Source organism: Moschus berezovskii, chromosome 8 (assembly GCF_049115385.1).
Source record: "Moschus berezovskii isolate FMDL1 chromosome 8, NW_MosBer_1.0, whole genome shotgun sequence".
In the NCBI taxonomy this organism is placed as follows: Eukaryota; Metazoa; Chordata; class Mammalia; order Artiodactyla; family Moschidae; genus Moschus; species Moschus berezovskii.
Genome location: NC_142467.1, coordinates 9,217,059 through 9,230,348, shown reverse-complemented (window position 1 = coordinate 9,230,348; position 13,290 = coordinate 9,217,059). Strand labels below are relative to the sequence as shown.

Sequence of the window (13,290 nt, the reverse complement as noted above, 5' to 3'; positions counted from 1 at the left end):
TAGGAATCAGCGAACTAAATTGGGTTGGAATGGGTGAATCTAATTCAGATGACCATTTTATCTACTACTGTGAGCAAGAATCCCTTACAAGAAATGGAGTAGCTGTCATAGTCAACAAAAGAGTCCAAAGTGCAGTTCAGTTCAGTTCAGTCGCTCAGTCGTGTCCGACTCTCTGCGACCCCATGAATCACAGCACGCCAGGCCTCCCTGTCCATCACCAACTCCTGGAGTTCACTCAAACTCATGTCCACAGAGTCGGTGATGCCATCCAACCATCTCATTCTCTGTCGTCCCCTTCTCCTCCTGCCCCCAACCTTTCCCAGCATCAGAGTCTTTTCTAGTGACCAAAATGCAGTACTTGGGTGCAATCTCAAAAATGACAGAATGGTCTAAGTTCATTTCAAAGGCAAACCATTCAGTATCACAGTAATCCAAGTCTATGTCCCAACCACTAATGCCAAAGAGTTGAAACTGAATGGTTCTATGAAGATCTGCAAGACCTCTAGAACTAACGCCAAAAAAAAGATGTCCTTTTCATCATAGGCGACTGGAATGCAAAAGTAGGAAATCAAGAGAACCTGGAGTAACAGGCAAGTTTGGCCCTGGGATGCAAAATGAAACAGAGCAAAGGCTAACAGTTTTGCCAAGAGAACACCCTGGTCAAAGTAAACACCCTCTTTCAACAACACAACAGATGACTCAACACATGTATATCACCAGATGGTCAATACTGAAATCAGATTGATTATATTCTTTGCAGCCAAAAATGGATACGCTCTATATAGTCAGCAAAAGCAAGACTGGTAGCTGATGTGGCTCAGATCATGAACTCCTTATTGCAAAATTCAGACTTAAATGGAAGTGAAGTGAGTGAAAGTCGCTCAATCATGCCCAACTCTTTGACCCCATGGACTATACAGTCCATGGAATTCTCCAGGCCAGAATACTGGAGTGTGAAGCCTTTCCTTCTCCAGGGGATCTTCCCAACCCAGGAATGGAACCCAGGTCTACTGCACTGCAGGCAGATTCTTTACCAACTGAGCTATGAAGAAAGTAGCGTAAACAACTAGGCTATTCAAGTATGACCTAAATCAAATACCTCATGATTATACAGTGGAAGTGAGAAATAGATTCAAGGGATTAGATCTGATAGACAGAGTGCCTGTCTATGGATGGAGGTTTGTGACATTGTACAGGAGGCAGTGATCAAAACCATCCCCAAGAAAAAGAAATGCAAACAAGGCAAAATGGTTGTATGAGGAGGACTGACAAATAAACGAGAAAAGAAAAGAAGGAAAAGGCAAAGGGAAAAGGAAAGATACATCCATCTGAATGCAGAATTCATCCATCTCAATCCAGAATAGCAAGGAGAGATAAGAAAGCCTTCCTCAGTGATCAGTGCAAAGAAATGGAGGAAAACAATAGAATGGGAAAGACTAGAGATCTCTTCAAGAAAATTAGAGATACCAAGGGAACATTTCATGCAAAGATGGGCTCAATAAAGGACAGAGATGGTAAGGACCAAACAGAAGCAGAAGATATTCAGAAGAGATGGCAAGAATACACAGAAGAACTGTAGAAAAAGTATTTTAATGACCCATATAACCATGATGTTGTGATCACTCACCTAGAGCCAGGCATTCTGGAGTGTGAAGTCAAGTGGGCCTTAGGAAGCATTACTATGAGCAAAGCTAGTGGAGATGATGGAATAGCCGTTGAGTTATTTCAAATCCTAAAAAAAAAAATGATGCTGTGAAAGTGCTGCACTCAATATGCCAGCAAATTTGGAAAACTCAGCTAAGGTCAAAAATTTGAAAAAGTCAGTTTTCATTCCAATCACCAAGAAGGGCAAGGCCAAAAAATGTTCAGACTACCACACAATTGAATTCATTTCACACAAGGTAATGTACCGCAAGGAGATCCAACCAGTCCACTCTAAGGGAGATCGACCCTGGGTGTTCATTGGAGGGACTGATGCTAAAGCTGAAATTGCAATACTTTGGCCACCTCATGCGACGAGTTGACTCACTGGAAAAGACTCTGATGCTGGGAAAGGTTGGGGGCGGGAGGAGAAGGCGACGACTGAGAATGAGATGGCTGGATGGCATCACCGACTCTGTGGACATGAGTTTGAGTGAGCTCCGGGAGTTGGTGATGGACAGGGAGGCCTGGCGTGCTGTGATTCATGGGGTCGTGGAGAGTCGGACACGACTGAGTGACTGAACTGAACTGAACTGAACTGAATGCTCAAACAGTACTGAACTGAGGACTTCCAGATGTACAAGCTGGATTTAGAAAAGGCAGAGGCACCAGAGATCAAATTGCCAACATACACTGGATCACAGAAAAAGCAAGAGAATTCCAGAAAAACACCTACCATCTACTTCTGCTTCATTGACTATGACAAAGCCTTTGACTGTGTGGATCACAATAAACTGTGGAAAATTCTGAAAGAGATGGGAATACCAGACCACCTGACCTGCCTCTTAAGAAACCTGTATGCAGGTCAGGAAGCAACAGTTAGAACTGGACATGGAACAACAGACTGGTTCCAAATAGGAAAAGGAGTACGCCAAGGCTGTATATTGTCACCCTGCTTATTTAACTTATATGCAGAGTACATCATGAGAAATGCTGGGCTGGAAGAAGCACAAGCTGGAATCAAGACTGCCGGGAGAAATATCAATAACCTCAGATATGCAGATGACACCACCCTTATGGCAGAAAGTGAAGAGGAACTCAAAAGCCTCTTGATAGAGTGAAAAGGTTGGCTTGAAGCTCAACATTCAGAAAACGAAGATCATGGCATCTGGTCCCATCACTTCATGAGAAATAGATGAGGAAACAGTGAAAACAGTGTCAGACTTCATTTTTTTGGGCTCCAAAATCACTGCAGATGCTGATTGCAGCCATGAAATTAAAAGACGCTTACTCCTTGGAAGGAAAGTTATGACCAACCTAGATAGTATATTAAAAAGCAGAGACATTACTTTGCCAACCAAAGTCCGTCTAGTCAAGGCTATGGTTTTTCCCGTGGTCATGTATGGATGTGAGAGTTGGACTGAGAAGAAAGCTGATCGCCGAAGAATTGATGCTTTTGAACTGTGGTGCTGGAGAGGACTCTTGAGAGTCCCTTGGACTGCAAGAAGATCCAACCAGTCCATTGTAAAGGAGATCAGTCCTGGGTGTTCACTGGAAGGACTGATGCTAAAGCTGAAACTCCAATACTTTGGCCACCTCATGCAACGAGTTGACTCACTAGAAAAGACTCTGATGCTGGGAGGGATTGGGGGCAGGAGGAGAAGGGGAGGACAGAGAATGAGACGGCTGGATGGCATCACTGACTCGATGGACATGAGTTTGAGTGAACTCCAGGAGTTAGTGATGGACAGGGAGGCCTGGCACGCTGTGATTCACGGGGTCACAAAGAGTTGGACACGACTGAGTGACTGAACTGAACTGAACTGAAAGATTACTGACTCGGGCTCAAATACTGACCCAGATCTACTTTTGACTAGAACAATTAGAATACATCATACAGAGCACAACAACTAATGCACAAGGAAACACTTCTGGGTACTTTATTCAGAAAGAGACTATGAGCAGAGAAAATGATCCGCATACCAAGGATCCTCTTACAGGTTTTCTTACCTAAATAAAACAGCCTATTTCTTTTCTTAGGTATAACATATGGGGGGCAAAAAAGAAGGCCAGATATATAAATTGGTATCTAAGTGGTTTCATGTAGCAAAATGAGGCTTAATTCTGGTACTTGTTGACACACAGAGGGAGAACCTGAATTAGTTCCACAAAATAGAAGACAGTTCTGTGCAATTGGCCAAGTCTTGCAGTGCTGTGAGTCTTAGTCCTAGTCCCTCGCAGAGTTTGTCAACAACCCAGGGTCTTTACTATACTAGAGGAAGCTCATGCTGGTCTGGAATTTCAGACTAGGTTAGGTACTCCTATATGTGCTTACTTAGCTGGGAGTTGAAACAAGAGGTATAGAGGCCTGAGAAAAGTAGACTGAGACTCAGGACAGGGCTCAAGCAGCAGTGGGATACAAACGTTAATGAAGAAACCAATGCAGAGGAATGCTGCAGGGAGGAAACAGTTCCTAAAGCTGGGTCATATAATGTCTCAATTAATTCTGGAATTTTTCCTATCATATGGTAGAAGCATTAATCTACTGCCTACCTCAATCCAGGTTGCATGATGGCAGACACTGACGCTCCCAGTAAAAAAGCCTTGGTGTTTATGGACAAATAGAAGGAAAATAAGTTGAGGAGGACACCAATAAATTTTTAACTTCTCAAGAGTTTTACTTGTAATTTAACTTATGGAAGTCATGGGTCGGGAGATGTCTGGAACACTGATTAATGTGCAGGGACCGCCTTAGCAAGGCTCACACTGGGTCCTTCTCTGGTCCCTCTTGCTTCAGGACTACTACCTTCTCAGGTGAAGGTGCCATTGCAGGGAATGGGGGGAACACACATCTGTAGTGAACGGAACCAGCTCAGACCTGATTCTCAGGGCTTCTCCTCCAGCACCTCGGGACACATCCTTACCCCAGATAGGGCAAGGATGGCCACTGAACCTAGGACAAGCCCTAGCTTATACCTGACTGGCTGTATCCACGCTATCTCCAGCCCCACCTCCCAGCAAGGTGATAGCTGGCCGGTATAACCTAGGGGAATACATGACCCTTGCACACTTCAGATCCAGCTCTCCCACCAGAGGCACTGGGAGCACATGCACTGTACAGGGATGCTCTCACATAGGGACACCCTTTCAAGTCTAGGATAGTTAACTGTTTTACCTAATTTCATAGAGAGATTCATGAGAAAGTTAAACAACATGAGAAGACAGAGGAATTTGTTTCAAATGAAATAACAAGAAAAAATCTCTAAGAAAAGAATTAATGAAATTATAAATAAATAATTTATCAGATAATGAGTTCAAAGCATTAGTAATAAGAATGCCAACTGAACTTGAGTAAAGAATAGATGAACACTGAGAAATTTAACAAGGAAATTGAAAATATAAAAAGGAATCAGTTGGAGCTGAAGAATACAAGAATTGACATGAAAAACACACTAAAAGTAATTAACAGCAGGAGATGGCTGGATGGCATCACCGACTCTGTGGACATGAGTTTGAGTGAACTCCGGGAGTTGGTGATGGACAGGGAGGCCTGGCGTGCTGTGATTCATGGGGTCGCGGAGAGTCGGACACGACTGAGCGACTGAACTGAACTGAACTGAAAGGACATGAACAAAGATCACGGCATCTGGTCCCATCACCTCATGGGAAATAGATGGAAAAACAGTGGAAACAGTGTCAGACTTTATTTTGGGGGGCTCCAAAATCACTGCAGATGCTGATTGCAGCCATGAAATTAAAAGACACTTATTCCTTGGAAGGAAAGTTATGACCAACCTTGATAGTGTATTAAAAAGCAGAGACATTACTTTGCCAACAAAGGTCCGTCTAGTCAAGGCTATGGTTTTTCCCATGGTCATGTATGGATGTGAGAGTTGGACTGTGAAGAAAGCTGATCGATGAAGAATTGATGCTTTTGAACTGTGGTGTTGGAGAAGAACTCTTGAGAGTCCCTTGGACTGCAAGGAGATCCAACCAGTCCATTCTAAAGGAGTTAAATCCTGGGTGTTCATTGGAAGGACTGATGCTAAAGCTGAAACTCCAATACTTTGGCCACCTCATGCGACAAGTTGACTCACTGGAAAAGACTCTGATGCTGGGAAAGGTTGGGGGTGGGAGGAGAAGGGGACAACAGAGAATGAGATGGCTGGATGGCATCACCGACTCTGTGGACATGAGTTTGAGTGAACTCCAGGAGTTGGTGATGGACAGGGAGGCCTGGCGTGCTGTGATTCATGGGGTCGCAGAGAGTCAGACACGACTGAGCAACTGAACTGAACTAAAGAACGTGAAAGAACGTTTAAGTGATCTAGAAAGGAAAATGATGGAAATCACCCAATCAGAACAGCAGAAAGAAAAACAAGTTTAAAAAATGAGGGCAGTTTAAGGGACATGTGAGATTTCATCAAGCATAATATTATATGCATTATAGGGGTCCCAGAAGGAGAAGAGAGAAAGAACAGGGTTAAAAATGTATTTGATGAAATTATTGCTGAAAAATCTTGAACTTCAAGAAGGAAACAGATAACCACGTACAAGAAACACACAGAGTCTCAAAAGAGATGAATCCAAAGATATCTACACCAAGACTTATCATAATTAAAATGGCAAAAGTCAGAGATGAAGAGAATTCTAAAGAGGGGCAAGAGAAAAATAAAGAGTAATTTACAAGGGAACCCCCCACACACATAGCTATTAGTGATCTTTCTGCAGAAGCTTTGCACGTCATGAGAGAGAAGCATAATATATTTTACTGTTAAAAGGGGAAAGCCTACAACCTAGGATATTCTACCCAGCAGAGTTATTGCTCAGATTTGAGGGAGAGATAATGAACTTTTCAGATGCAAAAAACCAAAAGGAAATCATGAATACTAAACCAACCTTAAATAAAGTGTTAAAGGGTCTTCTCTAAGTTGAAAAGAAATGATAATAACAATAAGTAAGAATTTACGAGAAAAGAAAAATCCCACTATGAAAGGCAAATATATAGTAAAGGCTATGGACCAACCATTTAAATAAGCTAGTATGAAGATTAAAAACAATGATTGTAAAATTATCTACAACTACAATATTTAAGGGATAAATATGGGAATGTAAATATGACATCAACAACACAAAAAAATGGATGAGGGAAGTAAAAAACATAGATCTTTTACAACATGTTTGAGTTTAAATAGAGAACAGTTTAAAACAAGTAGTTACAGGTCAACATATATGAAGCCACATATATATAATCACAAATTGAAAACCTATAATAGACACATAAAATTAGAAAGAAAAATACAAGTATACCACTAAAGAAAATCCTAAAAACACATGGAAAAAAACAAAAATAAGAAAAACAGAGAACTATAAAAACAATCAGAAAAAATAATGAAATGGCAATGAGTCCATACCTATCAATAATCACTTTAAATGTCACCGGAAAAATGCAATCAAAAGACAAATGTTGGCTGATTAGGTAGAAAAAACAAGATCTATCTATGCACTGCTTAAAAGAAACACTTCGGAGCTAAAGACACACACGCAAACTGAAAGTGAGGGGGATGTAAAAAGACAGTTCATGGAAATGAAAAGAAAGCTGGGGTTACAATACTCATATCATACAAAGCAGACACTAAAACAAAGTCTATAAGAACAAACAAAGGCATTATATAATGACAAGGAGATCAATGTAAGATGACGACATAACATTCATCAACATACGTGCACCTAACATATGAGCACCAAAATATACAAAGCAAACACTAACAGAAAAGAATACAAAAGTAGTAGGGGACATTCATACCCCATTTGCATCAATTGACACACCATCCAGACATAAAATCAATATGGACATGGTGGTCTTACACGACACATCAGACTACTTGGCTTAACAGACATCCATAGGACAGTCCATCCCCAAACAGCAGATATGCATTCTTTTCAAATGCACATAGAGTATTCTCTAGGTCAGATCATATGTGGGCCACAAAATAAGTCTCAGCAAATTTAAGAGGACAGAAAATATATTGAGCACTTTTTCTAGCCACAGTGGTTCAGTTCAGTTCATGTAACTAGAAATCAGTTATAGGGAAAAAAAATGGATAAAGCACAAATGTGGAGACAAAACAACATGCTACTAGAAAATCAATGGGCCAGTGAAGAAATCAAAGAGGAAAACAGAAAAGATACAGAGAAAAATGAAAAGTAAAATGACAAATTCCAAAACTATGGGATGCAACAAAAGCAGTTCAAAGAAGGTAGTCCATAGCGATACAGTCCCACTAGAAGAAACAAATCTCAAAAACAAACAACTTAACCTACCATCTAAATGGAAAATACCAACAAAATCAAGAGCTGTTTTTTTTTATTAAAGATAAGCCTTAAGCTAGGTTCATTAAGAAAAAAAGATAGAGTATGCAAATAAACAAAATAAGAAATTAAAGAGGAAAAATTACAACTGATATCACAGAGATACAAAAATTATAAGAGAATATAACAAATAGTTAAAGGCCAACAAATGGACAATCTAGAACAAATGGATAAATTTCTAGAAACATACAATCTTCCAAAACTGAATCTAAAGAAGAAATAAACAATCTGAACAGATCCATCACTACTAGTGAAATTAAATTTGTAAGAAAAAGTTCCCAGCAAACAAGTCCAGGACTGGACAACTTCATAAGGGAATTCTAACAAGCATATAGATAAGAGCTAATGCTTATCCTTCTCAAGCCATCTCAAAAAATTTTAATAGGACGGAACACTCTCTAATTCATTCTACAAGGTCACCATTACCCTCATACCAAAATCAGATAAAGACAAGCATATAAAAATAAAACTACAGGTCAAAATTTCTGATGAATATAGATGCATAAATCCTCAAAAAATATTAGCAAACTGAATACATGTTTGTTAGTTTTGTTGCTTTGACTTGTAGGTTCATAAAAGCAAAACTCAGTCATGACCCATGAGAAGGGCTGACAGGAACTTTACCTGGGTAAGGTTCTATAGGCCATTCTGAAATAAACATTTCTAAATGAAAAAAAAAGTTGTTTGTGAGAGTATCTGTTAACTTCTAAAGTTCTTTTCTAAGTTATTTAAATATAATAAAAAGATAATGCTAATACCTCTGTCATCTTATTAAATGGCTTATTTATTTATATAGAGAAAAAATAAATTCATTATAAAAGTTAAAAGCAATAGAAAAAGGAAAAATACTTGGTATCAGTCTTTGACACTAACCAAGTTCGTAGTGATGCCACATAAGTGAAATGGGTCCTATTTTCCATTACCTATAAAATGAGTAGGTTAATTAAGACTTCAAAAGTTCTATTCAGATTCAAGTTGAACAGTTTATAGTTTTCTTAAATCCACAACAAAAATATTGTACATGTCATTTTAATTTGCTTGTTCTTGTAAAATACTTTACCCCAAAAGTAGCAAATAAGTCCTTGATACTAGGTCCAAATTCCTGATCTTTTGTTTGATCTCTGTCCAAACTATGAGGCTGTTTACGTTTCCCAGGTTTTATCCTTGCTGTGCCTATACGTTAACAAGGAGAAGAATCTTATGTTCAAATAACTAACACACATATAATAAGCACTCATACACATCCCAACATATACCCAATTTGTCCTGAAATGGTAAGTGAACTATTTTTGAACAAGCTAAAGTCAAGCTGGTGGCCCCTGGTGGCTCCAACAGTAAAGCGTCTGCCTGCAATGCAGGAGACCCAGGTTCAATTCCTGGGTTGGGAAGATCCCCTGGAGAAGGAAATGGCAACCCACTCCAGTACTTTTGCCTGGAAAATTCCATGGGGTCCCAAAGAGTAAGACACAACTCAGCGACTTCACTTTCACTTTCAAAGTCAAGCTAATAAACTAAAAGACATGCCTGTCTAAAATAGTACTGTCCTAAAGAACTTTGTGATAAGGAAAATTTCCCATATCTGTACTCTCCAATATCTCCAATACCGTAGCCATTAGCTATGATGTGACTATTAAATATTTTAAAATGTAGCTCCCATGATTGAATAAATGGATTTTTAATTTAACTTAAAATTTAAATAGCTACATATAGTTACTACAGTATTTGACAGCATAGCCCTAAAATATAAAAGCACAAATTTGGTATTACTAAAAATGTGAGAGTTGGACTGTGAAGAAAGCTGATCGCCAAAGAATTGATGCTTTTGAACTGGGGTGCTGGAGAAGACTCTTGAGAGTCCCTTGGACTGCAAGGAGATCCAACCAGTCCATTCTAAAGGAGATCAATCTTGGGTGTTCATTGGAAGGACTGATGCTAAAGCTGAAACTCCAATACTTTTGCTACCTCATGCAACGAGTTGACTCACTGGAAAAGAGTCTGACGCTAGGAGGGATTGGGGATGGGAGGAGACGGGGACGACAGAGAATGAGATGGCTGGATGGCATCACTGACTTGATGGACATGAGTTTGAGAGAACTCAGGGAGTTAGTGATGGACAGGGAGGCCTGGCATGCTGTGATTCATGGGGTCACAAAGAGTCGGACACGACTGAGCGACTGAACTGAACTGAAAAATATTTTATACCAACTAAATGTACTACTATTAGGAAACTATTTGATTTCTCTAATGTTTCGGGTATATTCCAGTGGTTCCCAAAGACTTTTAATAGTTATTACTTTACCTTATAACATAAGTGAAGTGAAGTTGCTCAGTCTTGTCCAACTCTTTGCAACCCCATGGACTGTAGCCTACTAGGCTCCTCCATCCATGGAATTTTCCAGGCAAGAGTACTGGAGTGGTTTGCCATTTCCTTCTCCAGGGGATCTTCCCGACCCAGGGATCAAACCTGGGTCCTCCGCATTGCAGGCAGACGCTTTACCATCTGAGCAATTAAATATGCTTCTTTTGTTAAGAAAATTTTAGATAGTATGAAGCATTTTTAGGCAGGAATGACAAAATACAAAAATATGTACTAATGACAGTCTGGTACATAAATAAAATAATTACTTGGTGGCATGCTTTACTTGTTCAAATAATACTAGCACATGTCACTGTTTGTCCATCACAGAAAGAAATGTACACAGAAAGAAATGAAATTCAGTCATATTCTGAGAACTGGGGATCAGGATAGGGGTGAGGAATATACTCTCCTTTAATTTAATGAATTATATTTTTATAGTCACCTCGTAAACTCTGTGGAAAGCATGAAAATGGTATTAATGTAGACCATGCAATAACTGCAATAATAACAAAATAACTCCTCCAACTCTTCTTCCAATGTTCTTTATCATCACTGTCTCCAACACTTTAATAGAGAAAATGAAAATTTTCAACTTTGTTTAGTTTATTACAAAGCCATAATTAAACAGAGAGAGAAAGAGAATTTTCTGTTAATTTGTCTTTGTTATTGCTCTGTTTTGCTGAGATTGAGTGGTTGCCAGTTCTCCAATTATGTGGTTCTCTTCTGTCATGTAGGATGCTAAATTTTTTCTTTTCCCCACTTTTCCCCTGTCTGCTCAGGTGGTGAACAGTAATTCTTCGCCCCTTTTAAAGTTTTTACTCCGACAGAAGTTACAGATTTAGAAGACTATCACTCTAAATCTCAACTATTTTTTGAAATCATTCTTACACCCTTTAAATCATGTGCCAAATTCTTTAGAACGAGTTTGGCCTTTTAAATTGCACAACTAACACTTTATCTGGGTACCTGACTCATTACCATTTCTTGGTAATCTTTTTCTTATAGTCCCTTCTCTGAACTCCCAGATTGAACATGTTTTAGCCTTCCAGTGATCCTAACTCACCACATTTTGATAGCCTTTGTTTTCTATCTCCCCTATGGTTTTACTTGGTCAGTCTTAGCAAACCACAAAGCTTTGCAGTGGGCAGAGGAAGATGGAAATGTGATTGGGTCCTCTGCTGGGATTTTGTGGATTTTTTTTCCCCTTTTCAGTCACAGTTGCTTTGTAGTTTCAACATTCTTTGTTTCCAATAATGCTCAGGCCATGATTTTGGGGGGGATTTTCATGTTGTGACATTATTTTATATCATTTAGGGAGGAGACTTGGGGAAGCTGATTACCACATTGCTGCCATTATCTTCAGTTCCACACACATTTAGATGCAACCAGCTGTTGTGGGAAAAAGTCCACATCCACGGGAACCAGTTTTGGTGGTACTCTAATGCCAGCAAGATCTGCTGCCAACAGAACCTGGTGAGTAGCCTGCATATAGGCTTCAACTTTCACACAGTATGGAGAATATTCCCAGTTTATTCATTGATGGGATAACTTCCTACCCATTGCTACATTATTCAGGGATACAAACGCCAACTTGCAATGACACAGGGTTACAAATTTGATATCCATAATTCAGTTAAGGATATATACATGTGGATATGTTAAGCCCAGGGAGTTTCAACTCCAGATTATCACTGGGCTCTGTTTCCTTGTTGATTATAATATTCATAAAATTTCTATTTTTCTCTCTTTTAAAGTATTTATAAAACTATAGCTTTTTATCTTTTGGAAATCTTTCTTTTTACATTTGAACCCATCTATGTATTCTAACTATATGTATGCATTGGTTCCAATTATTACCATGCAATTACTCTCATTTGACACACAAATCCAAGTGTTACAAGTCAAAATGTTTTATTATAGCCTATAACTATCAAATGTATCTGGAAGAGCAATTTTGTAAAATCAGCCCCTTATTTGATGAATGAGGACTTATTTAACAATATAGAAAATAATACAATAAAGTTTTTGTTAATGAAACCCTTTAGTATTGCCATGAAATAAAAAAATATATCAGGGAACATACTAGAGATTCAGAGACAGGAAGAAAATCTATATATACAGGAAAATTTTATTTATCATAAAGATTGTATTTTAATATAAGTAAAACTTAATTTTTAAAAAATCATGGAATGACTAAAAAATGTTATCAGTATAAATAAATATTCCTTTGAGGAAAAATAGAAATGTGTCCAATTTCTCATATTATATGAAAAAATAAACTGAAATTGATGTTAAATTTAAATGTACAACCAAATCCAGACAAGGACACCACAAGAAAATTACAAGTCAATAATGAACATCAATGCAAAAATACTCAACCAAATACTAGAAAACTGAACTAAATTGTACATTAAAAGTATCACAACCATGATCAAGTGGGATTTGTTCCAAGGATGCAAGGATGATTCAACATCTGCAAATCAATCAATGTGATTCACCACATTAGCAAAATGAAGGATAAAAATCATATGATCATGCCAATTAAAGCAGAAAAAGCATTTGAGAAAATCCAACATCCATTTATGATGAAAGACACTCAACGGATTGGGTATACAGGGAACATTTTGCTGTTTAGTCTCTAAATTGACTCTGACTCTATTGCAACCCCATGGACTGTAGCCTACCAGACTGCTATGTCCATGGGATTTCCCAGGGAAGAATACTGGAGTGGGCTACCATTTCTTTCTTCAGGGGATCTTCCCAACCCACAGATCAAGCTGCATTGGCATGTGAATTCTTTACCAATGAGCCACCAAGGAAGTCCATAGAGGGAACATACCTCAACATTAAAAAGGCCATACATGACCCACACACACAGCTAACATCACCCTAAACAGTGAAAAGCTAAAAATTCTGAG

The 13,290-nt window shown here is 38.8% G+C and overlaps 1 protein-coding gene across 1 annotated transcript in view; it reads right to left on the bottom strand.

Moving 5' to 3' along the window:
* Positions 1-13,290, bottom strand: part of SLCO6A1 (solute carrier organic anion transporter family member 6A1) — a 112,899-nt gene that overhangs the window by 68,339 nt on the left and 31,270 nt on the right. Inside the window, exons 5-6 of the mRNA XM_055430376.2 lie at positions 10,815-10,936; positions 9,074-9,186 (exon numbers count right to left, since the gene is read on the bottom strand). Coding sequence (XP_055286351.2) covers positions 9,074-9,186; positions 10,815-10,936 — 235 coding nt within the window. The remainder of the gene's footprint in view (positions 1-9,073; positions 9,187-10,814; positions 10,937-13,290) is intronic.